Below are 27,558 nucleotides of genomic sequence, written 5' to 3' on the forward strand. Positions count from 1 at the left end.
GCGTGGAAGTCCTCTGCTGGTGCCACTCCTCCCACTGCATTTGCTGCTCCAGCATTGCTTTCCTTGGACGCTTTCCTTCCCTCCCCGGGGCGATGCCTTCCCCTCCCTGCCACCGGTCACCACTGGGACCCGCCTGGTTGGTGGAGGGCTGCTGAACTATCCTGTCCCGGTTTGCAAACCGCCGCAGTGCGGTCACTGCTTGGTGTCCTTGGTGTCCCACGGTTGCGTCAGGCCACCCAGCAGGAGCTCAGCCCTCCTGAAGCCTCTCTGCAGCATCACCAACTGCTCCGGCAGCCTGCGGCGCTCCAGCCCACAGCCAGGGCGTCAGTTCAGTGTCTTCTCTTTCTCCTTACCCCCAGGCTGCAGCCTCGCCTGCCTCCTCTCCCCAACTAGTATCACATCTCTAGTACACATCTTTGCTCTTCTCTCCATTTCTAGATGATTGTGTTGTTCTTGCACTTTATTTGGCTTCTCTTACTTAGTCCAGTGCAAAGCTAAATCCAGTTTTTCCCCTGCCTTTACCTGGCCGTGTCACTCCTCAGACGGTGCACCAGCTTTCCTGCCAAAGTCTTCCACGTGGAGGCACCCAAACTGGGCTGCACATGCATGTGCGTCGTTGGGCACACGTACCTGCAGCCAGCCAGAGCCACGGTTGACTGTTCCCTGTGTCTTGGAGAACTCGATAATTTCGTGACTTTTTGAAGGTTTCTGATCTGTAGCAACACATGGGGGTTTGTGAGCTGGGGAAGCTGTCTGTCCTGTTCTGCAGAGGACAGACACATGGACACGGTCAGAAGCTGATCAAATGTGATAGAGGTGGAGCAGAGATGGACTTGGGAGAAAAAATTATCCCTACCCATCAGGCAGATCATAAATTTTGCAGGATTTCATTTTGTTTATGGACTAAGCCACAGAAATGTGCACCCTAGTAAGACCATTTAGCCCCCCCAAAATGTTATACCTAAGACTGAGTAAGCGTGTTGCTGGCCGGGGCGGTGTGTGAGAGCCTGGGCAGGGCAGGTCCCCTCCTCACACAGCCTGGCCCCACGTGTGCTGGGCACAGACACCACGTAGTTCCCCAACACTAAAACAGGGACATGCCCCATGCGGGATGTTACTTGCCATGTGCAGAGGGAAAACCAGAACCTGGAAGATGATTTTGATGGGGCAGGTTTAGCACCTGGCAGAGCGCGGCCACGGACCCTCCTTCACAGAGCAGATGGGACAGGCTGCAGGATGGGATTTTTGTTATGTTGACTCTGAAGTCTCTTTCCTTGTGGCTGCTGTAGAGGCAGTGACTTGCCTGTGCTGCGGGAGCTGGGGGCTTCTCATGTTGTCCAGGGCACCGCACTTTGCAGGGAACTTCCTGCCGATGCAGAGGTCCGGGAGCAGCAGCTCCCGCTGGGGATCTTGTCATGGCAGGACGGATGCAGACAAGGCTGCTCTGCCTGAGTTTCCCTCTGGCTTTTCCTTGGCAGGTCCGACCGATCTCAGCATGAAAGGTGGGGCCTCCAGCACGGCCCCCTCCAACAGCACCAGCAGGGGAATGCAGGCTGCCCAGCTCAGCCCCACGGAGATCAGTGCAGTGCGGCAGCTGATCGCTGGCTACCGAGAGTCAGCGGCATTTCTGCTTCGATCTGCAGATGAACTGGAAAACCTCATTTTACAGCAGAACTGACTCCCTGTGTCTGCATCGCTCCTCTGTCGAGAAGACAATTTATACCTGCTAGAAAGAGGCTCCCAGCAGTGTCCTGCTCAGGACCGCCATCGTCCTCCCGTGAAGCGGTGGTTACATGTAGTTTTAGAAGGTGGAATCCAAAAGACCTGTTTTCTTTTACACTCCAAGCACCTGGGACTTCAGGCACAAGGACACGTTTTTGAACTGTACCAACACCCGTGCGTCCAGCCGACCAGAAGCCAAACCTGCAGCTCGGAAGGATGTGGGACTTTCAAGGGCAGAAGGGAGCCTGGGGAGGTTTGGGACTGCAGATGTATTTAGAATAACCTTTGTGGACCCAAATGTTAGATTCCCTTCCCCAGATAATTTCCAAGTCTTAGGTGAGCTGAATCACATATTTATTGAGAAATGGACCCTCCTCTCCCCTTAGTAATTTATTTTTCTGAAAATGGATTCTTTTGAGTTTGTACAGATTGCCAGTTTTTTGTCTGTCTGATCAGAAGGAATTTATTCCTGTGAAATAACACATTCCATATCACTACACTACTAATTTCCAGGCAGCTCTGCCTGTTTCTCTGGGGAGCCCTTGTCCCACAGGGAGCAAGTTTGCCATCCAGCCCTAGACTTCGAGGCTTCTCAGCCTCCAGTAAGCGTAGGTGGCAGCTGAACAACGGAGCAAGCAAGCGTCCTGCTTAGACCTTCGTTCTAAGCGGTCCCGTAGCAGCAGTGGGGTCTAAATCTCCCGCAGAGACTCGGCAAGCTCAGCAGACCTTCGGCTAGAAGGATGTCTCGCACTCATTTAAGTCATTGCAGATAAGGAAGGAAGGAAGGAAGGAAATACCTGAGAAACACTGTCTTGCGGTCACCACCCGTACTCTACCTCACACTCCATTGTGGGCTTCTTCCAGGACTAGCCCGGCTGGTCCTGGGGGACGGTGAGTGTCGCAGATGCACGGATCGCGCCGAGGAGGCTGGAACCAACCCGGCAGGTCCAGCGGATCCGCCGGGGTCCTGCTGCTGGGCGGCAGCTCACCCTCACCCCGCTGCGTCCGGCTGTTTGCTCCAGTCCGTGTGAAACCAGCCCTGGGCTAGCACCAGGAGAATAAACCGTTTAGGAACCGCATGGGTGTAATAAAGGCTAATGCCAGGTCTCTGCCTGAAAAGCGAGCTGAGCGCGGCGAGCCACTCGCTCCTCTGCAGAAGCCAGAGACGGGCAACATTCAGCAGCAGAACCAACAAAGTCCTCTCCAGGGACTGGGATCCTTCCCACTCCCTGCTCACAGGCCTGGAACAAGCCCACAATTCCCAAAGTGTGGAAAAACCATAGTCCGATGACCATTCTGCCCTGTTACCACCCACCCTCTCCCCAATAATGCACTTCGTTTTGCTCAGTGCAATACCTACTACCAGTGCTGCTAAACCCAGGGACTTCGCTCAGGCAGGGAGGTGCTGAGCCGAGCCAAGCAATGCAACGTGCTCTGGAGCCACGTAGAGCAGCAGAGACTGGCTGCCAGGGATCCCAGCTCCTCCTCGCGCCCCCATGCCGGCACAGCTCCCCCCACCCGGGCAGGAGTCTTCACCACAAGATAAGCGTAAACCCCTACACGCTCGTTTTAAAGGTAGACATTTTCTCTCTTTGGAGCCAGCTTTTTTTTTTCTTTTTTGGCTGTTCTGAGCCTGCAGATGCAGGCTGCCGCTCCGTGGGGGGCTGACGCTGCTGGCATGGGCTTGAGCTCGGTGGCAACGGCTGGTCCCAGCCAGGAGTGACCCGGGCAGTTTACTCGGTAGCCTTTATACTCAATTATACTCCCCACACACTGGAAGAGAAGCAAAACCTTTACCCTGCTGTTAGTCTCAGTACAGGAAAAGCCCCCAGCTCCTGAGGACAGGCTTGCCTGGCCCAGCACCAGAAGGGATTAACCGTTGCATTGACTTCCCCCCCCCCCCCAAACCTTAAACTTTCCATAGCATTTGGAGAAAAGGGACCTAACTCGGCCTTTGGGCGCAGTCAGGGTGTCTGTGCGGAGATGAAGTGATGGCTTGTTAGACCTCAGCCGATGCTGGGACTGGGAGCATCGCAGCCGTCCCGGGGTGTGCCTGAGCTGAGCACCCCGTCCCCTCCCTGCCCACAGCAGGCAGGAGAGCAGGGCTGAGGCCAGCCCAGGACACCAGCCCCCCCCCCCCACTGCCCCAAGCCAGGGTTCAGCCTCACGCTTTCCCCAGCACTTCACAAGCCTGCTTGGTTTGTCCACTGCATCCTCCCATACTTGGAATTTATGTAAATATTTATTTTTGTGTGAATACCATGAAGTAACAAACCTTTGACAAAAATATGTAACCACAGCCATTTGTGAAAAGTCTTAACGTTAAGGAAGGAGAGGCAGAGACAATCGCTGTCCCGGAATTCTCTCTCTCTGCGATATCCCACCCGAGTTGGTGCCTCCCTCCCTGTCAGAGGCCATCGAGAACGTTTAGCCATACGTTTGCCATCCAGGTTACTGAAAAAAGAGGTTACCCAGGGGCTTATGGACAGATCACCATCAGCTACAGTTTGTTTAAAGTTTTATTTATACAAGTTTTAGCTGTCGTTACCAGATCACCTTTGAACTTGTCTTAGCATGTATTGAAGTTTAGTAGCTCTTACACTTTGTTAAACTGCTGTAGAAGACAGATGAGGCTCATGGTTGCATAGGAAGGTGTCCAACAGTCTGCCCTGTCCTAACAACTGATGTTCATAACTTGCAGCTGAATGGTACAGACTCAGATTTCCAAAGCCCCAGTGACAGCCACATCTGTGACAAGTTATGAAACAAGCGGGATTGACTATGAATTTCTGTCAGGGATCTTTTTCTTTCTTTTTTTTTTTTTTTTTTTTTTTTTTGGTGAGCCGCAGCTTTATAGTTTCTTTGGAGTGAGCTCCACAGACATCTCAGTGCTCTTCAGCTGATCCATGCTCTTCTGTTGCGGCTCTTCTGTGCTCCAGGACTGTTTCACAGCCACATTCCTGCGCTCTCACTAGGCAGGACGGGGTCAGGAATCGCTAGTCCAGGTTCTCAACGAGAAGGAATGAGCAGGAGCAGAATACACCGGCTCTCCAGATATTCTGAGAGGTGGAAGGAGAATGCTGGGTTAGCAAATGGTCTGGATGTTCTTGGTTTTCTTTAAGAAAAGCTAATCACTGGTCAAGAAAATAGATTTTTTAAAATTTTATTTTATTTTATTTTAAACACAACCATCCTGCCGTGGATGTGCGGTTCCCATGACGGTGTTTCTACATGGGAGAGCGTTCCCGGGATTGCGAGCAGACGTAACTTGTACCTCCCCGATCCAAAGGGTCACTTCCCTCCCACGAGTGGCCGTCGGATTTAGTACCAGTTCATGAAAAAAAATGCTGCTTTGAACTCAGAGGGTTAATATACTTTTGATTTGTAATTTTTTGTAAAACTTTTTACAAGGTAGCATAGTATTTCACCAGAATACCAACTACAATCCGTCCATGGTCTGATTTTTATATATTTTAGTGGTGCTTTAGAAACTTTTGTTTGGTTGTTTCGGAGCTGTACAGCTCAGTTCTTCGCCTGTATCTACCTAAGACCAATGTGAACCTTTGTATTTTTGCTCCTAATTTTGGACTCAGTGAAAGTGTACTGTTTACATGTACAGAACTCCCGGCCCCTGTGTGTTCTGCAAGACCTGCTGTTGAAGAGGAAGATGCACCTCACCCAGTTCGTCTGCTTAACCAAGCCACAGCTTCACTCACCCACTGACACACCTACCCTAAGGAAGACCCCACAAAATTGAAACGCCCTTTAAGCAATTTGGGGTTTTGCACAAGCTGTTGTATTGGGTTGTTGGTTTTTTTTTTCCCCCAGTAGTCGATTTAAGGATTGGCTGCAATTCAAAACGAGAGCTAAGACGATGCTCAGTTAACTGAAGCACCGAACTCAGGCAGGCAGAGTCGCACGGTGCTGCTGTTTCACCATCCTCCTCCTGACGTCGAGATGGGAAGGTGAAAGCTGCCGAGCTCAGCGTAGGGTTCAACCAACGCAGAAGAATGCTCGAGCCAAGGGGGCTTGCAAGGAAGCGGGGCGGGGGGGGGGGAACACTCATCAGCATAATTGGAAGCATAACTTTACTGAACACGGTGAAATCGCCCGAGCTGGCTGCTGATTTCAGATCAAAAGGGTGGGAGCGCATTCCCTCAGGAGGCGGGGGGCTCCGAAACGAAGCAGAAGATGGCTCTTTGGAAAGTCGGTGCTTTCCTGAGGGCTTGGATAGAAAGCATATGGCACTTAATCCAGCTTTTAAGGTGACACTTTATTGCTTAATCAATTGATTCATTTTGAAATGATATTTTTGCAGATAGGCACCTATGCAACTTAATGTGGCTCTTAAGCAGATGAGCACTTCCTCCTCAACGAGCTTGATAAGAGTTATTTGTGTTATATACTGTGGATTTTTCCAGTAAATGTGGCTTAATATTTTAATTCTTAGAATGTGTGTCTATTATATATGTGATGCAACTTAATTCTGTTCTGTTTGTGGAATGATTAGCACAGGCCAACTCCCTGTTCCCCTCACTTAACAAAGACCAATGAGCTGTTAATCAAGCTGTTATCTCCATGGTATTACTTGCTAAATGCACTGATTTCATAAGTATGTGGAATCCTTTTTTTTTTTTTTTCTTTTGAATCTGTATATCATATATAAGACTGAATCTACTTAATAAACACTGTATAACAAAAAGGGCTTTCTCCTCCACTGTCGAGCACCGCTGGGCGCTGCCGGCACCAGCCGCTGCCCCTCGCCCCATCGCCAGCCCACGTTTGGTCCCCAGCCCCAGCCTAGGCGCTGTGCGAGAGGTCGGTGCGATTGGTCACCACAGCGGATCTAAATTTAGGTGTTAAAAAAAGAATAAGAAAAAAAATACGTCTTTCACTAATTTTGACATAAGCTGTGCTTTCCATTCCTTAACAGACAGCCACGGGTACCATAGAGAGCAGCGTTAGCACTCACAAGTGGGGCTAGTCACAAATTTTATGCTTAACTTATATTTTGACAAAATTAATTTTGTGAAGTGTCTGTTTTTTGTGGAAAAAAAAAAAAGGAGTTTTCATTGAAGTCTGTGGAAAGTTCTCCCTCTCCTCATGGAAAATACTGATTTTTCGTTATCAGCTTTATTCACTAAGTATAATAAATCTTTGCATCCATAAAACTTTTATCTGAAAGCACTGTGTAGATAAAAATCTCCTGACTTGCATCAGTGGCTGACAGTCAGGAGGACCCAGGGAAGATGAGTCCAATCCGTTTGCAGCTTTGGTGGAAACATTGCCTGTCGATTCGCGTACGGGTGCCTGCGGTGCGGCGTGGCCAGGACCTTCCCCAGGTTTGCTGCTGCTGCTGCAGCCTTCAGCGATGGCCAGAAGGCCCCACCTGAATGTTTGTGCTTGTAAATAGTCACCAGGGACAGCACATCCCAAATGAACCTTCCATACTAGTTGGTTACTGTACATGTGTGCACACAGAGCTAGCAGGTTATTTTTGTAGGACACACGTCTCCCGTGTGCCCGTGACACAGTCAGGTTTATTAACTCTAAGCCTCTGGATAAATTTTGCTCCCAAATTTCAAATGGAGCAAGGGAGACAGCTGCAAGCCGTGGGGATTAGCAGTGCTCGGTCACACCAGTGTGTGAATCGACCTTCAGTACCTTTGGAAATACCTGCCGTTGCTCCCGCAGCCCTGCAGTCGCAGGGGTCTTGCCTGACTTGGAAGGTCCCCTCTGTCCACAGCCAGCTCCACCACAGAGCCAGGACGGTCCAGAGCCAGACTCAAACAGCAAATAGTCTGTGAGAGAGAAAAATCTATTATTTATCAGGTAAATATCACAGAGAAATAAAATTTAATTAATTTCTATTTGTTCTGTGTGAAATTGTGACATTAATAGGATTTTACTCTTGCAACCTCCAAGCTCCCCTATTCTAGAGGTGACTAATCCTGACATCATCATCCACCACCCCAATAAAATAGAAAACTTGATGTCAGTTATTTAGCAGTTTTAAAGCTTACCTAAGTAACAACTCTACTTATTTTCTGCATTACTTATTTTTAGCATATTTAGATTACCTGGATGTCTTTAACCACACCTGTGTTTGCAGACAAAGTCTGCCAGAGTCAGGACAACATCAATGAACTACCAAAGACCACAAAAGCCTTTTTTCTCCAAAAAAAAAGCTGGTGCCGGACCAGTCACTGCTCTGGCTGCGGCTCCGGAGCTCGTGCCACAGCATGCTGCCCGCGCGCAGGAGACATCCGAGGTCGGCAGGTTCCTGATGGGCTGGTTCCTGCCGCTGAAGGGCTGCAGCCGGGACCGATGTTCACACACGGGTAAATCTGCGCTGCCGATGGGAACGATGCAGAGTTTAAACAATAAACCTTCTCCCACGCTTCAGACCGAGCTTCCCTTTGCACTCGGACACAGCAATGCTCAGCTTTGCCCCTTTTTCCTTCTCACCGTGGTTTTTAAAGCAAGCAGACCGAAGCAGTTAGGCTTTGCTGCTGCTGCACTCATGCCCACCAAACCCCCGGCATTAGAGACGTGGAGGAACTGGAACTGGGAGACCAGGGCACCATCGCCGCTGTTCTGCACCACTACAGAACATAAGGAAGTTCAATATTGTATCACTGTGCAAATCTAAACACTCCCATAACCCACTGTCCGATTTACGAGATCACCATCTGCCTTGCGGAAGATCCACGCAATGAGACCAGAACCCAGACAAGTCACTTCATAATTCATGTTATTCTGTTCTTACTACCTAGAAAAGAGAGAAAAAGGATGTATCAATAAGGGAAGTTTACAGGTAGTTTCAATGAACGGTATAACTGGGATTGTGTTGCTACGCTCCTTAAAAAAACATTTTCAGATCCATTTACCCAACAATTGAGCCGGTAACATAAAATCCCCGTAACAGCTGCCATGAGACCCGCCTGGTGACACCTGGGCCAGTCTCGGAGCTGCTGCCCACAGGCAGGGCAGGACTGTCCCCCCGTTGCTGCAGGGGGGCTTGTGCGGCCACAGCCGTCGCTCCCGCAGCATCCCCCAGCCACGCTGCTGCTTTTGGAGCCTTCAGGGTATCCATTTCCCAAGAGCCACACAGCGTCTGCAGTAGGTGCGCTGCCTTCAGCTCTCTGCAAGAGCAGAAAAAATGATTTAACGAAGCCACAACAGCAATGCAGCGCTGCAGCCCCCCCTTTTTAATAATCTGAGCAGAGCTCTGGAACACTCCCAGTTAAAAAAGAGAAAAGGAAAAGCAATATTGCCTCAGAGAGCACAGAGAATGATTTCAGAAAGAGGATTTGAAACCACAAATGCAGGTTTTACAGTGTTTATTTTTCCAATACCACAAGGGACATACATGAGCAGGCCCCCCCGGAGGGCTCTGCAAACCAGACCAGTTCAATCCGTACACTACAGTGGCCCCAAAGGAGGCAGAGCCAGACCCCCAGCTCCGCTCCCTATCTTTGGTAAGCAGGTTTCACACCTCCGCTCTGCCCTCACCAACACCGCAGTTCCGTTCAGCCCGGGCATGTGCGCACACCCGCGTTGGTCTCTCTCCTTCCCACAATACGAGGCTGTCAGATGCGTTAAGGATAAACCATCTCAGAGACTAAACTTGTTGCATCCCTCAGGCTTGCATCTCAAACAGGGACTTGCACAGTTAAAAAAAAGTGCATGGTCAAGGGAGGTAGGAGAGAGCTAGAAAAGGGACAAGAAGAAAAAATAAAAATAAACCCCCGTAATTCTTGCTACTGCCTGCTTAAATAAAACAGCTGACTTCTCCCCTCACTGAAACAATTGCTCCAGAGAGGATGAGAGTCACAGTTTTGCTCTCAATCCACGGATGCACAAGGGTTCACCTTCTCGCCACGCAGCTACAGCAACGCTCTAGATCAGTCACAGCAACAACTGGCAATAGCGTAGAGGAGTGACCCATGGAGTGCGCTCAACGTGGCAAATCCCATCAGGTCATCCTTGAGCCTGCGCATCACAGCCCACCGGCACAACGTAGCACGGACACCCGGGCAGAGAGGGAGGCCGTCAGAACCGAGAGACACCTTTGCATGTTGAGCCTCACGTTACGCAAGACAGAATACAGTGGCTCTGACTACAGATGCAGATTAATAACTAACACCACTTTAATGCAATACTGCTGTAGAGCCTGAAAATCGAAGGAAAAAAAAAAAAGAACCTTTTATGTTCTATGTACATTACATCCATTTACAGTTGGCCAGTACTGTGTACAACATATAAATACATGATCAAACAGATGCATAGAGGATACTTACAGGAGTCAAATAATTCACTTTATACATCCAAGAATGAAAATATAAAAAAAGGAAAAAACACTGCTTTAAATGTTAGATGATCGTCACACAGATGCACAGCTAGACGCTTGCGAGCGGTCAGATGTTGTCACATTAAGGTCCTCATTGCAGGGCTGCAATGCAGAGATTGCTGGCCACAGAAACAAGCTTCTAGGAGCCTCCGACGTTTCACACAAGTTTGTGGCAAGCCAGCCAAGAGAGGCAGTCCCATCAAGTGGTCCAAGAGTTCAGCCAGGCACACAGTTCCTCGGGCCACACGTCTTCTTGCAGACCAGCAGAAGGCATTCGGTCTGCACCTGCCACTTTTTTCCCCCCTCCTCTTCATGCGTGCTCCGAGCTGGCTCCATCCGGTACGCGGTTAGCCATGTACGGCTCTACAGGCAGCTGCAGAGTGTTGTACTGGGCACCACGCTCTGCTGTAACATCTGAAGACCGTAGAGAACCGTCACTGCAGAGCAGCTCTTTGCTTACGCTTACTGTACAGCGGTACTTCCCATGCAAACCAAGAACGTGAGATGGCAGAAGGGGAGAGCGGAAGACTGTAGGGCCTCACCTAGCACAGCCCTGAAACAGAAAACACCCTGTTCCAGTTCCTTTGGATGTAAAGATTTCCTCGACAGAGGGTCCACGGATTGCCACAGCAAACTGCCTCTCACTCAGGTGTTCGCCTCAGCACTTGTAGCAGAGCACAATCAGTACTTCCACAACAGCACGAAGCAGAAGGATCGTTCCAGTGGGGTGCAGCCCACCGAGACTGGAGTGTAACCGTGAGCAAGAAAGGGTTTTGCACTGTAGATTTCAGTGGGAAGGCAAGTCAACTTTCCTCACCAAAACAAAGTGTAATAACATTTCTACTATAAACAGAATAGTATTTTGTGTACAGGTTTTTAGGATCAGTTATCAAAATACACACACTGAATATACAATTTGTCCCATGGCCATAATTTATTATCTCACCACAAGGCACAATACACAAAGCTTAGAGGGTCCTATACAGTCATCGTGACAAAATGCCCCGCAGCCTTTACACATGATCATGGCTTTAAGGCTGCACGAACACTTGAACGATATCTCGTCAACACTGCTGCTATCAGCAAACATCTGCACAGACAGGGATGTATTATGGTTTGCAGCAAAGTTCGCTTTGTGGGTTAGCTGCATCATGCTTCCAGCAAGACTTCTGGGAAAAGCCGGAGTGTTAGATGAATAATTAAAGCTGGTGGAATTAAGCTGCAGCTTAGAAAGCTTCCCATAAAATGCTTGCTTGATATTAAGCTGAGAAGGTATGGAAGAAGGCTCCAAAGGATGATTGTGTCCTTTTCCTGGTTCCCTTGAAAACTTAAAAAATGGCAAGTCCATAACCAGCGGAACATTTTGCAAATGCTCAGTCAGCTCCACAGGGTTTTGCGCTGCATCCTTCCGGTTCTCCACATTACTCTTGGCCGGGCTGCCACATGCCAACGCATTCTCATTTTTTATTCCTCCCAGGGTGTCAGGGTGCTGCTTTGAAGTCCATTCTTCCCTTGCAGCTGGCATTCCTTCTCCTGATGCACAGCTCTTGTTCAGAGGAATCTGTTTGCTGGGGGACAAGGTTCCCATGGCTGAAACTTGATCCAAAGCCCTGGAGTGATGCAGTCTAACACTGGGGTTGCAAGGAAAACCAGAACCAAAGAGTTTTTTGCCTTGAACTCCAACATAATTTTTATTGACCGATGCACCTCCTGTCTGATTCGGACCAAGAGAAGTTATAGATGGAGATAAAAACCGAGGCTCTGTAGAGGCATTCAGCTTCTCTGGACTTTTATTTGTGATGACACTTGTCAATGGGTTATGCTGTGGCACCCGATGGACCTTGGACAACTCCTTTTGCTCCTCAAAGCTACAGGAAGAAAACGTTCTTTCCCGAGGGTCCAGATCTTCAGGCTTCTGTGAGGCACTTGCCACATTTGCCAGTTGGTCTTGGCAGCTTAAAGTCGAACCAGCTTTGGAATGTTTTTCTGGAATAGACTGATCCTCCGCATCCTCTGCTCTAGGCAACACTGCCCCCAATCCACACTTCTCCTGGGGATCTAAGGAAGATCTCACTGAGTGGAAGTCATCACTCCTGCTTAGGGCGCTCGTATTTATTCCTACATCTGGAGAAGATTCTTTGCCAAAATAGCAACTGCTGCCTCTCTCCATTTGCAGGGAGAGGCTTTCTGACTGCTTGTCCAGCAGTGGCTGTGTAATTTCCAGCTTGATGTTGGCACGAGATACTGGGAGAACTTCTTCCAGTGGAAGGTTCCCCTTAAGCAGCTGCATCACCAAAGGGTTGCTGGTTTCAACAGAGGACACAGGCCGAGCAGAACCCGTCGGCCGCTCGGATTTCTGGGGCAATGGTGCATGCGGTCCCCATCTCTGAGATGGGGGTGCAGTGCTCATCGCTGCCACTGCAGGGAAGTCCACAACATAGGCCAGACTATCTGTTTCCACAGATGATTTTGATCTAATCCTACTGCATCTCTCAGTGCTGCCGTGGCAGGAGGAGTCTCTCTCAGCCACCTCCCTACAGCTGACACTTTCGAAACATCCATCCATCTCTGCATTCTCATCAGCTATGTCACCTTCAAAATCTGAAGCGGTATCTGTTGTTTCACTGTGTGTGCTCTGTATTTCATCATCTCCATTTATCTTGAACTCTTGAGTCTCTCTCAGCAGCTGATGTGCGTTTTCTGATCCTGTTCTGGGGCACCTCTCCCTCAGCTGCAGTTTTTCAGAGGTATCTATCCTATTCTGAGAAATAAAGCCATCGTGTAAAGAGGGTTTTGCCACAGACTCTGTATTCTGTTCTTCATGACTTAGTTTTCCATCACTCTCCTTCTCTGCCTGCAGGTGTGAGAAGTTGCACAGTGCAGGGACTGCTTTCTCCGCTCCAGTAATCACTGTTTTGGAGCTATCACTATCAGCAACGCATTTTTCCACAAATGTTTCAGAGCCGTTAAATCTAAATCTAGATACCATTTCTGGCTCATGGCATTCTTTACCACCTGGTGACATTTCTGGCAGAAGAGCAGGACAACTGGAGGAATTTTGCTTTACGTCAGAACAATAATCCAGCTGTATGGCAGAAGCACTAACATCTTTGAGTTCTGACACAAGCCTATCTCCCGTAGGACCAGCAACAGCTCCCTGCACCTGAGAACAAGACAGACCGTTTACCGGAGGAACCACGCGTTTCAGTTTTGTACTTTGCCTCTCCTGTGATGCAACACAAGATGGGGTTTCGGTCCTTGGGTCACAGAGGAGCTGCTCAGGGCTCTCCTCCTGCCTCTCAGAAGTTGCATTGTCTAAGGACGACCCAGTCAAAGCATCACAGAACTGCGTTCTAGGTGAACCATCACCAGGGTGAGCTTCCCCTGAGCTAGCACCTGCAGTGCATTCCAGAACGCCACTTCCCTCGCTCTTTGAAGAGGAGGGGTCTTGTCTTGAAGAGAGGAAGGAATTCGCGTTAGCCTCCTGAGCAGCCACCTCAGAGTTAGCCTTTTCTCCATTCAGATGGAGAGACGACAGTAATTGTGTTCGTTGTAGATCTGACGAGCGCTTTCCATGAGTTCTCTTTGATCTCCTGTGCTCTGTACGGCTGCTGGATTCTCCTCCACCACCTCCTTCATCGGTGTTTCTCCCTCCACCCGGGCCACCCCCACCTCCAATGGCGGCTGTAGCAGCTTCTCGCTGGGCTCGGGCTTGCAAAGCACGGGCTTTAATGTCTGCGAGTGTTCTGGCCCCAGTCCTGCCCCGGCTGGAGGGCTCCGTGTTGGGGATGATCCTGGGGCATATCTGGTAAGCGGGCTGACCTTTAACCACCCAGGGTGGTTTAATACGTGAAAGTTGAATCTGAAAGAAAGGGAAAAGCAATTAGTTCTAACACTGGACCATTTTCAGATAGTGAAACACGTTTTATTAGCATCTGTTCATCACAATTCTTATCACAAGAATTCAACAAAAATTTAAAATTCTAACTTAAAACTGAATTTTGACAGAGAACTAGCATGCTCCCTGTAACCTCTGCTTATGCGCTCTGTCATGTGATACGTAAAGCTCACTTAATATTAACATTGTTTTACCAGAGCCAGCAGACAAACACAAAATAAGTGATTTGCATTCAGATCTTCAGAAATCAAAATGGTCTCCTTTACATCAGGACAACTACCCTGAAGCTAACAAGATGGATACCTCTCATCAAAATGGGATAAGTCAGAAAGAATACTAGGATTCTGCCTGAAAGGAAAGAAACTGAGAAACTACACAGGATAAAGAATATGATTTGAAGGTCTCTTTTGCAAGTCAGCTAGTTTCAGGAAAAGTGATTTCTGTATCCACAGAAATGCAAACTAACAGAGTAAGTCAAGGTTACCCCGTGCTCTTGTGCAAAGACCTTGGAATGATTTTCCATTCTTTGCCTGTCTAAATAAGATAGTAAACTCTGATAATCAGATGTACTTATAGCCCGCACTACCAACGAAACCCTTCCGCTTCTTCTCTTAAGATGACAACTCTTGACATTTTAATAATGTTTTGATGCTACTGAGCATGACAGCCCTGAGATACCAAGCAGCTATAATTCTCTTTCCTACCCGGATGGGTGGGACTTTTGGCTCCTCTTTAGTAGGCTGTGGCTTTTCTGGGTGAACACTTTCAATTGTGTTACGAAAGGACTGACGATCTTCAAGCCGGGGCTTCTTTTCGGGGAAGGATGCAGAGGCAGCCTCCTCAAAGCATTTCCTCTTCTGGTCCTTGGACTCCCGAGCAGAGTTCTCCTGGGGCAAACTGGGAATTCTGTTTGCAGCTGCCACCGACAGATCTTCTGATTTACTGTGTGATTTGGAAGTCTCTGGAGAGAGGTGTAATTCTGAACTCTCTGGCTTCGGTACTGCAGCCGAAGGGCTCGTCAGATCGTCTTTCTTCAGGTCTTTCTCAGGCTTTGTCTCTTTATGAAGAGAGGAATCTGGTCCCACAGAAGCAGTCTCTTTGGAAGCCTCCGTTTGCTCAGGTTCACGCAATTTGTACAGGCTCCTCCTGGCTCTGCATCGCAGGTCGGCCCGGGAGCGTTTCTTGAAGTGCCCATCCCTCTGCCGTGTAGAAGGACCGCGGGGCAGTCTTGCTTCTCCTTTAACAGACAGTCCTGTCCTGTTCTCAGCATCTTCTTGCACCAAATTCTGCTCCTGCGATTCTTCTTGGGTCAAGCCCAACCTATGAGGGAAATATAAAAACTAGCTAAAAGCCCATCCTAATTTAAGCATTTCACCTTTTACTTAAAGCTGTACCGTCACCACTATACATACAGATTTACCGATCAAAACCTCATCAATTCAATCTGCAATGAGATAACCTATACATTTGCTATCCCACATTACTATCACAGGGAATGAGAAAAACAAGAACATGTAAAGATTTGTGATGGAAAACAAGTAATATCAACTTGTCATGGAAACAAAACAGATGGGCTACAAAATTCTGCCGTGATCCAGTCAATTCAACTAAGGATTTCCCTGGAACAACAGCCTGAGTGATTCACCCCACAACCTGTATTTTTCAAGGAGTTTATGCTGCATCGTCTCAGGTATCCACAAGCAAAACCACACTCTGCCACCTGCACACACACACGCAGATAAAACAGGATAGATGAGGTAAAATTTCTCACTTTTGTCCATAATAGTCCTCAAAGAACTTCTCTTTCCACTGCTCCACTCTCTTTTCCTTTTCCATCTCCTGCCGAATTCGAACTTGCATCTCATGGGTGAATTCACCTACATGGAAGCAAGAGACTGAAATTCAGTTCCAAACAAAACTTATTCTGCAAATGCAACTTTTTGTGCTTTAACAGTGTTATGAAGTAGCTACATATATGAAGGAACGATTTTCCACTTTACTATGGATCCACGTGCTGCCTGTAACTCCTTAAGGACAATGGTCACACAGCCTCAAGCGAGTCTGAAAAGAAATCATGTTTTACCAGACACAGGCCACTATTTAAGGAAAGATAAGTCTAGCACTACTTTACACCTCCACCATTTTGTTCAGAAGGTCCCATGGCACGACAGCAAAACACATCTTTGATTTTAAAGGGAAAAAAAAAACAACACCAAAACCAAAGAACAGTTGAGGGCAACACAGCCAGATACACTGCAAAGCTGGACTACATTCCTATTCATAAACTGTAAAAGAAAAACAAAAAAATCCCATAAAATGAGTACCTATTCTCCAGCCACCTAAGAAAGCAAAACCTACTCACCATCAGCTAGTCGTTCTCTCCAGCTCTGCGCAGCATGGGTGAAGAATTCATTATTCAGAGCACTGCCACTGAGACGCATCAGCCCATCGGCCCCAACCTAATGGGACAGACCCAGCAGAAACAGAAAACATTTGCTCCAGCCATTCTGCAAGCAAGAGGCAATGCGGTGAATCGAAAACACCCCAAGCACCCTCATTACCTGTCTATCAACTTCAGGAAGGAGGTAAAGAAGCTGCTGCTGGAAGTGAGATGGGAGCGCATTAAAGGTTCTGGAGTTTATCAGAGCTCGCAGGTTTGTATTGACAAGAATGGAACCAGGTGTTTCAAAGTCAATATCCTCACCCCTGTTTCGTTTCATTTGCCCTGTAGTTTAAGCACAGATAAATAAAATAAACATTCTATAGAAGTATTTCAGCATTACAGGCAAGAAATTCATGTCAAACTACCACAGCAAAAAGAGCAAGATATATGAGAAAAGATTGTAGTATTCAAGTATGAAGAAAGACTCTCAAACACACTAATTAATAGGCATGCATCTGGAATTCTGATAGAGGTCACATTTCTGTCATTCAGGTACAATTCTCAATGCTGCTCTTCAGAGGAGGCAAACTGTTAAACAATTGTCTCACTAGTGTTCAGGAAGGAAGGTCCGGCTTGCACGCCTCAAAATCATCATATGCCTTCTGAAGGAAGAGAACCTCAGTGTTCTTTTCTCAGATACACATGGACTTCAACATTGCCTGCTTTTATGGCCAATTATTCTTCTGACTTTAAATCAGAAGCACCTACCAGCTGTGGGCTTTCGGATACCTCTCAGAAGCTGCGGAGGATCCCTGTTTATTTCTGTTCTGCTACGCAAGGTGGCTTTGCACAGGGCCAAAGAGCTGCTGCTGCTGCTGGATGTGCTACTACTGCTCTCCCCATCAGCATGCCTTCCCGTGAAGCCTGAAAGCAAAACAATTCCATACAAATATACAAAGAACAGCAGAAGTCCAACTCGGAGAATGGTTTAACATACAAGAATTATCTGCTAATAACAGATCCACTACTATAGGGCATTGCCCAGTTACCAACTATTTTGGTGGAGTTAAACGTATACACCACTCTACAGTCACATGCATTCTCACCAAGTGCGTTAAAGAAACCCTCAGGCAAACTTATAGATAACTATGGACTACTGATTAAAAGCCGTATATGCAGTCATTAGAATACCAGCAAAACAAAAGCAATGCTCACCGGAGGCAGACTCCATGTGTGCCCCATTTACTTTCAGTGGTGTTAAGACAACACGTGGCAGCATTACACCAGTCTTTTTCTTTTGTTTGGTTGTCTGCAGTCCAGAAAGAAACCAGAACAAAGACATTACGGAGGGGTAAAATAATCTTCTAAGCAGCAGGTTTCCCAGTTAAAGAACTAGCTCCTAGGTAAATCTTCAGGTGTCATTACAAATAATAATTACGCACGAATAGCAGAGAATTCAAAATTACCTTCCTGTACATGATCCCTCCCCATACTGCAAACTCCTCGCTGAAGGAGACAGCTCCATAACTCTGAGTCACCTGTGCACAACTAGTCTCTGTCACACTCACCCAACTGTCCCACAGTAATGAATGCTCCCCTTGAGAGGCTTCACACTTCCCCTTAGTCCCACTTTTTCCTACCTGGGAGGCGGTTCTGTAGCTCTCCCTAGTAGCAGCGGGTCCCTTGCTCTGAGATTCAGTGGAACACGAGGCATTAGAGGAGGTTTCATCAAGAGACACTGAAAGAGACATGCACTCAGTCAGACACAGAAGTAGATTCTACAGTTTTAAGATTAACATCATTAGACACTTACCATCATTATCACCACTCACAGTGCTTGCTTCATTGGACTCGCAACTTTCTGCATCTGCTGTATCCTCCAGCTCCTCCCCTTCAGGCACAGACAGATTCCGAGACCACTGCAAGGCATCCTTCTAAACGGGCAAACAGAACTGGGATGGCTACAGCCCTTCCTCCCAACCACTACGACTTAAACCAATAGGAACAGACAGTTTAGTGAATATAGTTTTTAAGCTTAATTTTTTTTCATCTTCCCTATTTTAATCCTTGATGCAGAAAGACATTTTTAAGTATATTTGGGCTCATAGTGGAACAGAAGTCATTAGAACTATTAGCACACTTCACAGACACCTCCTAGACGAGTAACTCAAACATATCCAAAATACATAAGGTTAATAATTTGTCACACTTTTCTGCAAGCAAGAGGTTTCTAATAAATAGAAATATCTCATTCTTTCTGCAAAAGAATACGCAACAGAGTAGCCAACTAAGATAGTAAGCTTAAGAGGTGTATTTACTACTTGTATAATCACAGCCTTTTCAATTCCATCTATTGTCAGCAAAATATCGCAATTCAACAAAATCTTCTGACAGCAGAAAGAAAAGATACAAATGAAATAGCCAAGATACCTGTTGTCTATCAAGCTGATATTTATCACGGAATCCAAGGAATCCAACAGTACAAAACAATGCAAAAGAAAAGCCTAAGACCAGAAACATTTTCAACATTTAAGATTACTGGGACAATAGACTAAAAATAAAAAACGTTCCAGAGAGACCTCAAGATCTGAGGAAAATGGTGATGCTAAATATACACAGAATGCAGCGGAACACAAAATAAACAACCAGAAGAATGAATATACATCTTCCTATCAAGATTTTACTTGTAGTTACAAGCTTTCAGACCAAATTAAATTATTGGTTGGCTGTGTTTCCTTGTGGCTGGCAGAAAAGGAGTGAATAGAACTGTTTCGATAAGCGGCCACCTGAGCTGGACACCACGTACTAGAATAAGAGGATTTATCTTGCTTGTGCAATTCAAGAAATAGGGGGTTTTAAAAGGAATTTATCATATATGACTGAATATAGCTGAAAGGTACAAGCTCTAAGGAAATAATGAATTCCAGACACTCTTTCACATGACGATCTCACACGCAGCACATTCAGCTCATATGATGCTCAGTGACAGTTTAACACTCGGCTGTGCATAACAAGCAGAACTCGCACCTCGGCCCTCAACCGAGAGCAGGAACTTGGCATTTACCTTGAGCGTGAAAAGGCTGATGCGTCCAGGCAGTTTGTAGAAGAGTCCATCACCTCCCCTTGAATTGGAATGGAGCATGGCATTGAGGCAGGCTAGGGGAGAAGTGCCACTGAAACACAGAAAGGCAGAAAACAATTAAGTTTTAAGAAATAGCCCTATCAAGAAAACAGCCTGAAAGATCTGTTTAAATGGGCATCGTTTAGCTGACTGAGGGGAACAGAGATGATGCTCGTTAACTTTATGGGATGGGCACTTCAGTCAGAACAGTATTGCCGCTTTCTTTTTTGACCTCCACATCACCCTCAACAGATCACAGCAAAGCAATCGGCAGAAACTAGGAAATTTTATGCCTGGAAATGTTAAAGTTACTCTCAGCCATTTTAAAATGTTTCTAACTTTTATTACATGTTTCCTCCCTTTCTCTGCTTGAAACTTTCAGAGTTGGATTGATTTTACAAGAAAACCCCAAATTTATTCAGCAGTAGAAAGATGGAAACAAAAACCAGCACAAATTGTAGACATACATGTTTCTGGAATGTCTTTCCTGACATGTCACAGACAAAACTGCACCAGCAGAGTTAGATATAAAAGGTCTGATGTACTAATTTGTCAAGTCCTACATAACTCCTTGGTTAAAGCCATCCTACGCTCACACTGATGGAACTTCTGTGCCACGTAATCTCATGTTTTCCAATACATCACACATGTACGGGCAGAAACTTACCTGGAAGAGTCATTAAAGCAGTATCAATTTCATTATTATTAAAAGTGAAACTGAAAACTGCATTGAGACAAAGTATTTCAAAGAAAATCATTCTCAAATTGAGAACGTAAGAGCAATTTCTGTTTCTACTCTGAATGCGTTTGTTTTGTGGACATTTCTCCACAAGCCTTGGCAACAGACAAAATTACCCTGTACCACTTTTAGATATATGAAAAAAATTTCCAGCCTTCCATCCTGTTAGACAGTGTTTTCCCTTCTGTGTTAAACAGAGCACTCCCAGCACGCTAACCAGCCACAGAGCGCACCTTCTTAGACTGGCAAAACAAGTAGTTTTCCCAAAATGAAAAAAACCCCAACAGTTAAAATCCTCCTAGGAGCTAGAACTCAGCAATGGTGCTGGGCCCAAGTGTCCTGGCTCAAGCATCAGCCGCGCAGGACTGCTATTGCCACCTGTAAGGAACACGGCTCTCCCGACAGACCAGCGTTACCCCCAAACCAGGGAACACTGGCTCAGTATTGATTCAAAGGGAAAAATATCTCGAGCCACAAAGCTATTTCCTTCAGGAAATGGAGTTTCAGGAAGGGCTTCTGTACAAGTACCAGCAAAGTCTGCAGTGTATTTAGCTAGGCAGGATCACCGCCTTTATTCTGTGAACAATTATGTTCTGAAGAAAACAGTCTTGTCTTAAAGCAGAGAATTAACGACCGGGGAAGGAAAAGCAGATATCCTTAGGGAAAAAGACCGACCTTTAAATAAATGATTTAGCTCTGTGGGACTTAAATTGACATCTTCTCCAAAGTCTGGTCTTTAGTTACGTACTGTGACTGGTCACTTGTCAAAACTGGGAGAGCACCAAGAAAATTTCTATGCGTGAAAAGAAACCTGCTATTACCTTTAGTAGAGAACAGCCTATGCATGTAGATCTTCAACTATCTGCTCAAGTAAAAGGACTGATGTAAGAAAGGTGCAGAGTATTGATTAAAACAAAGATACATGAAGGTCCTCATTAAAAGCCTGCCTGAATTCTACTCAGAGCTGTGAAACCACCGCCCGTACCCAAACCAGTGAAGATCTCCTCGCCAAGATCGCCAGTGGCAGGTGGGCGTTCTAACAACTCCGATATCGATGCAGCAACACGCCGGCATCGTCCCCCTCCAAACAATGGCAACTCCTACACATGACACCTCTGTATGCATCACCAAATTTCACTATTAAACCATCCCAGCTGTTTCCTGATTTCAGACACAAATAAGGAGCAGAAACAAGCTAACATTTTGAGTTGTTAGGTCCCAGAAGAAATTTGTTTACTTTCTGTAGCTAGGTGAAGTACAGGTTCAGGGAACGCAAACACCATGGTGGAAAACAGTCCACACAATCAAGGTGAGCGGGAATCAGGACTAGAAACAGTCCATGCAGCTGCATTCCCCAGAAGTCAATCAATGGGCTGCAGCCAAAAGAGACTGCTTTTTCTGTCACTGGTAGTCAAACTTTTTTTTTCTTTTTTTTTTTTCCATGCAGCACTAACTGAGGCATTTGGACTATCACAGTTACCTACTTTGATCTGCAAGACACTCTGTATTTCTCTTCTACTGCTGTCACAGAAACAGATGGAAGTTCACAGTAACTTAACCAAAGAAAAGAGTCTCCCACTCCTGTGATTTTTCAGGCTCCATATCAGTTTCTTCTCCGTACGAAACCCACATTAAGATGGGCATCTCCTTTGTACAATGTCACACAACAGCGTGAGCCACATTATCATGGTGCTCAAAAATCTGAGCAGAAGCACCATGATATTTAGTAATATAAAATAAAGATGACATTTTTGAGAGTCCTAAAACATAATGTCTGCTCTAGAAATGAAACATCAGAGGAGACAAAACTTAAACTGTTCTCAAACTACAGTCACAATAGCAGAAACTACTGGGAGAGAGAACCATACAAGTAAGTGGTAAGTACAACACAATGCAGGAGTCTGATCTGCAATAGGCATTTATTTTGCAATAGGCGGATGAAGGGGACACTGTGTTATCAAAAAATCCAAGAACAGCTTCCAGTTATTGTCAAAGAAAAAACAAAACTACAACTTGTATATAAATGTCTATACTGTCATCTGAAATAACCATGCTGGAAAGAGAAAAAAGAAAGAAGAAAAGTGGGCTGGAGATGAGGCAGAATTGCACGAAGCAACACAAGCCTTCATATGCAGCCTCCCCCATGCTCCACACTACGTTTTAGACAAGATCATCAATACTAACCTCATTTCCTTTAGTCCTTCAGCTTCTATGACCTGCAGAATCTGTTTTGGGGTCATAGGAGCATCAGAGTAATTTTCCAGCACCTGAAAAGACAGAAAGGCCACGTGTCATTACAGAATTTGCTTCTGTATTCACAGAACTACTCCATAACCTGCGGTTCAGATCCAATAATATGCCTCTTAAAACTTTATTCATCTGCAAAAGACACGCACTAAAAATTCCAGGCTACCTCAAGATTCGATCATGGTAAACATGACAAAAGGCTTACCTTAACCTGGTCCCTAATTAACTAAAATACAAACATGAAGGAGAGAAAAAGCAGCAGAATTTGGCCTTCACCCCATAGCATGAAAGCCAGTGGAAGCTTTACCACAGACTTCAATATGCATTAGACCGGGCTGCTGCCACATACAACCTTCAAAACTCTACAGTGGTTAGCTACCTTTAATGATGTAGAATGTTCTCCCTGCCATATACCTTCCTACCTCTCAATAAAGCATCCAGTATTTTTCTGCCAATAAAAATATTACTGTACAACTATATAATTCAATAGCATACCTTCCTTGGATTACTGCATTCATTTCATCTTCGCTCCATCTCAAGAAGGGTACCATAGGTAAGAGTCAGAATTCTTGTCAGAGAAGGACAGAATTCAGAAGAGGACAACAATAACAGCAAAGGATGTGGAAAAAAATTATGGGTAAAGACACTAAAAAGATTTGGACTGCTTGCCTTTGAAAGAAAATGAGTAAAATCAGACATTAAAAAGGCAATACAATAAATAACAACCCATCCTTTCATGTATTATATGAAGAACAGAATTGCCACTTATATGTGAAGATCTGAAGAGTCTTATTACTTTTTTTTTTTTTTTTTTTGAAGCCTGTGGAACTTACTGCTCCAAAACATCTAGAAGCAAGAACTCAAGGATTCAAAAAGAGGACTGGACATTTCTGTGGATAAGAAGATTACCCACATAAACAGGAAACAATGAACAAAAATAAGCTGCAGTAGATGTAAACCACGATGTTTCTTTGGGAGCAGATTACCCTACAGCTGCCTAACAGGCACCGTCCCCTGCGCCTTCCATTGAAGCAGACAGTGCTGCTCTTGGAATGCAAAAGACGCTGAACTCAACAGACCTCTGGATCTGATCGAGCAAAAAGACTGCGATACAGGCACAGGACGTGGCCTGAAACGTCCAGGAAAAGTAGCAATGGGTATTCAGTCAGGAACTTTTTGATCGTAACTGTGGTCTAAATTCCCCATACGTAACGGCCACAATGATGCATAATCATGATTATTTCATTTGGAATCATGCTTTAGAGAAGTCAGCAACACGATATTGTCTTTCAGTTTGACTTGCGTGAAAAGCCAGCGCAGGAACCCAAACGCCTCATTTGTATCTGCAACATCTAGAACTGAGTCACTGAAGCACAGTGGCAAGGCACAAAGCCCCCCGTCTGCCTTCTGGAGTTGCAAGAACAGGACATTTGCAAAAAAAAAAAAAAAAAAAAAAGAAAAAAGTTGTGCAGGGCACCATTTGCCTCTCCATACCATTTCCAACCTCCACAAGTAACAAAAAACCCAACTCGTGTCACTGTAGTTCTGCACTTCAGCTATATTTTGTGACAAAAGGAATTTCTTAAATCATATCCACCCAACATGTATTTTTCAGATGTGGTGCTAACCTGGTAGGGGATGGAAATTTAAGAACTACATAACCTGAGACAAAACACAATGAAAACACAAGTTTAAAGAAAAGACCAAAGTGATAAACCATATTCAGAGAGTAAACAATTTTAATTCTGAGTCAATACAGCTCCATTGCACTTTTTCCTCCACTAATCAAAAAGCCTCCATAGGTTACGATGTTTCCATGCCTTCCTTGTGAACTGTCACCCCTCGTCACTCCAAAGGGGCAGACAGCTGACAAGGGGAAACACATCACTCCAGAGCCAAGTGCAACATCCACAAAATGGAACACGCCTGTTCTGAAAAATAAGGGAATTCTTCACAGCTTATAAAACCTCTCTCAAGCAACAGACACGGCAAGCAAAACACACAGCCTAAAACTGAGCATGAACGAGAATTTACATAAAGATAAAAGAATCTACACTCAGGGGAACAATTTCCAATCAACAGCTATATTAAGTGTACAGACTGCTTAATGGAAGAACTGGAGGAGAGCAGATCCTGCAGCTTTAGCCACCAAAGCCCAGTCTCCAGCACCGACCCTCCATCCTCACACTCAACCTTCCACCAGGACCTACAACTTAACGTTAGCCATTCCTTACCCCCAAAAAGATTTTTTTACCCCCTTCACTACTTCTAATAGTCAAGGGTTCCTCTGTCCCTAATTATGGAAGTTTACAACACTCCTCCAATTAATTTACTAGGCATCTAGCTCTGACAGCACTTGTTGAATAGTCCTATGGCTCTGGGTGTTCAAACGAATCTTTAAAGGCTTATTTTATGGAACGTGCATGGTATTAGCTCCGTAGGAGCAGCAATACTGAAAAGCATTTTTTCCTGTGATTCTCAGAAACATCGAGAGGAATACAAAATATAATAGTGCACATCAGAAAGGAAAATTGAAAGCATTTTGACAAGGAGCACGTGTAAGACTAGTGTTAAATAAAGATCTATTTTTAGTGGATTTACAATCAGTCCTGCAAGCTGGAAGTGTAGCTACGCAACTGAAGGTCTCTCTAAGTGGATAATCTAGTATGAGATCGTTCTATTTCTGGTTCATCAATGGCTCTGAGATGCTGTTGAGGCTTAGACATCTCATGCACCCACTGTGCTTGAGGTTCTGGCCAAAAGACAGGTGAGAGGAACTGTGTGAAGAGATCCTTCTCCCATCACACAAGGGTGAGGAAGTGTTTTAGACAGCTTTAGAGTCAATCTCATGTGCTGCTTTGGGCAGGCCTATAAATATGGATTTTTTTTTTTTTTCACCTGTTAGAGCGCAGGACATTTGAACGAGGTGCTTTTGTGCAAGATCACCTAGTACTGCCTCTGCCCAGCAAAGCATCATACCACCTACCAGCAAAGCATCCCTGCCACCTGCAGCAACGCACTTGGCTCACAGAACCAGAATCTCAAAGACAAATGTATGATGAAGTACGAGAGCACCAGGTTCCTGCAGTGAAGTTCTACAGTGGCTGGGTTATGTCCTTTTCCCGTTTTTCAAGCAAAGTCATGTGGGTCTAAAATACTATAATTTACACACAAAAGATTATGCAAGTTGCTGAAAGATAGATGTTTGTCTGATTAGGTTTCCTCTTGGCAAGTAGTAGGAAAACACTTTGATAGCCAAACAAATCTTACTCAGAAGGAGCACCAAGACCTAACTTAAATACCCTCAATATCAGACACGAGTCTCAGCTGGACTCATCCATTTTGTTCCTTCTGAATGTTTATGTGCTCCAATACATAACCTGGCCAGGCAAATAAACACACATGCAGAAGAAAAAACAAAGAACCAAAACACCCTCAAGCCTTAAAAATCTCTTTCTGTAGATGTCCATATGCTACGTAGCAAGGACACCCATATCCTCACAAGTCAAGTACCACTGACAGGACTACAGGGAGGAAACCGCAGAGCTGTGTTCATGCTGGCCGCAGACAGATCATCCCTTCCTCCATGTACTGGCACAGATCTGCTTCGCCAAGTTGTGAAGAGAGAGTAGCTCCTAGGCAGAGGCCGAGGAGAGCAAGCTCCTTCCAGCCAGCCACAGAACCTGGCTACCATTGGCACTCTGGGACAAACAACAAGCCTAAACGCCTCCAAACACAACCCTTAAATAAACTACTGACTAGTTCACACTTGCTATCCAAAAAACACTGAAATTATTTTTCTTCTTATATTTATACATTGGATTTGAGACAGATCCGACCTAAATGTTTCGCAGAGAGAAATTATCTTTCTCCCACTGCGATGGTCAAACGACAGCGGTGTTCCAACAGACCTACACCATCAAAGCAAGCCTGGCTTTGTAAGTTTAAGCCTTCAACAAACAGATTCACAAAGACAAAAGGACTAAGACATACCCGCAGCGACATCTCCTAAACCCAGAAGTGACAAAATACCGTCTGAGCACGGTGATGCCAACCCCCAGGCTCAGCACGGCCGCGGGTACAGGCAGCCGAACGCGCGCCGCTCACACCGCTGTGTTTTGGGCATTGTTGGTGCACGGAAGAAACCTGCAGCCTCAGTAATTAAACCAGAAAGTTTTGACAGCAGCACAGCCCAGACTTCAGGCCAGGCCTCTCCCCGGAGGCTCCAGTTCCTCCCACTGAGCCTGAAGTCATCTGAAAAGAAGAAAACGAACCGTTCCCCCACCGAGAGCGGCCCCAGCCCTGCCCATGCCGGGCTGCAGGCAACAACCGAGACAGCAAACACCGAACCGCTACCGCTGCGGGACGGCGTCTCCCCGAGAGCCCGTCCCGGGACCCGCCACAGCCCCGCACCGCAGGGGTCCCCGCCCCGGGGTCTTCTCCTTCCCACCCGGCTCGGGAAGGAGAACAACCGGGGAGGAGACACCGGCTGCAGCAGCCCGGAGACTCCCGGCCGCGGGACCCGGGGAGCGGGGGGAGGGGGGGGGTACCGGCGACACCGCCACCGCCCCCGGCCAGACCCGGCCCCCGGCTTCGCGCCGCCCGGGCGCAGCGCCCACCCCCGCCCCGTACCGCACCGCGGGCGGCGCCGCCGGCCCCGTTACTCGAGGAGGGGCCGGAGCCGGCGGCGAGCGGAGCCCCCGGGCCGGGGAGGCCCCTCACGGCCCGGCGGAGCCCCCCGCGCCCCCTCCCCGGGGCCCGCCCCAGGCCCACCGCGGCGGGGCGGCCGGCGGGGCGGTGTGGCGACCCCCCCCCCCCCGCCTCACCAGGCGGGCAGCCTCGGCCCACGTGCGCTCCTTCTTCCTCCGCTGCTTCATCTCCTTCATCCTCCTCCCGCGCGGGGCGGCGGCGCGGCGGGCGCTGACCGTTAGGCGCGCGGGCGGGCGGGCGGCGGGCGGGCGGCGACGGCGGGGGCGGGGCGGGCGGGCGGCGGGCGCGCGGGGCGGGCGGGGCGCGAGGCGGGGGCGGCTCCGGGCACTACAGGAGGCGGCGGCGGCGGCTCGGGCCCGACATAACAACGGGGTCAAAGGGCTGG

The 27,558-nt window shown here is 46.9% G+C and overlaps 2 protein-coding genes and 1 long non-coding RNA gene across 8 annotated transcripts in view; 1 reads left to right on the forward strand and 2 right to left on the reverse strand.

The window, feature by feature from the left end:
• The window catches only part of NOL4L (nucleolar protein 4 like), a 62,195-nt gene extending 60,048 nt beyond the window's left edge, over window positions 1-2,147 (forward strand). For all 5 annotated transcript variants that reach the window (XM_075769080.1, XM_075769082.1, XM_075769083.1 and 2 more), the window contains one exon: window positions 1,479-2,147. In XM_075769080.1, the coding sequence (XP_075625195.1) occupies window positions 1,479-1,678 (200 nt within the window). In that variant the 3' untranslated portion in view covers window positions 1,679-2,147. The remainder of the gene's footprint in view (window positions 1-1,478) is intronic.
• A 2,376-nt stretch (window positions 2,148-4,523) lies between these two features.
• On the reverse strand, window positions 4,524-8,991 carry LOC142604187 (uncharacterized). The gene is made up of 2 exons (XR_012838067.1): window positions 7,387-8,991; window positions 4,524-4,781 (listed from the first exon to the last, which is right to left on the reverse strand). It is a non-coding gene; the product is annotated as an uncharacterized LOC142604187 (long non-coding RNA).
• Window positions 8,992-9,048: 57 nt separating this feature from the next.
• On the reverse strand, window positions 9,049-27,550 carry ASXL1 (ASXL transcriptional regulator 1). Of its 2 annotated transcripts, none has more exons than XM_075769078.1 (12): window positions 27,290-27,550; window positions 22,401-22,483; window positions 19,421-19,529; window positions 18,170-18,290; window positions 17,997-18,094; window positions 17,572-17,665; window positions 17,125-17,280; window positions 16,535-16,698; window positions 16,336-16,432; window positions 15,745-15,850; window positions 14,678-15,293; window positions 9,049-13,937 (listed from the first exon to the last, which is right to left on the reverse strand). In XM_075769078.1, exons 1-12 carry the CDS (start codon window positions 27,347-27,349, stop codon window positions 11,013-11,015), a joined length of 4,629 nt encoding a protein of 1,542 aa, XP_075625193.1. In that variant the 5' UTR covers window positions 27,350-27,550; the 3' UTR covers window positions 9,049-11,012. The 2 variants fall into 2 exon arrangements, with proteins under 2 accessions (XP_075625193.1, XP_075625194.1); XM_075769079.1 differs by lacking the exon at window positions 27,290-27,550 and adding an exon at window positions 22,959-26,875.
• Window positions 27,551-27,558: the final 8 nt, after the last annotated feature.

Source organism: Balearica regulorum, chromosome 16 (assembly GCF_011004875.1).
Source record: "Balearica regulorum gibbericeps isolate bBalReg1 chromosome 16, bBalReg1.pri, whole genome shotgun sequence".
Taxonomy (NCBI): domain Eukaryota; kingdom Metazoa; phylum Chordata; class Aves; order Gruiformes; family Gruidae; genus Balearica; species Balearica regulorum.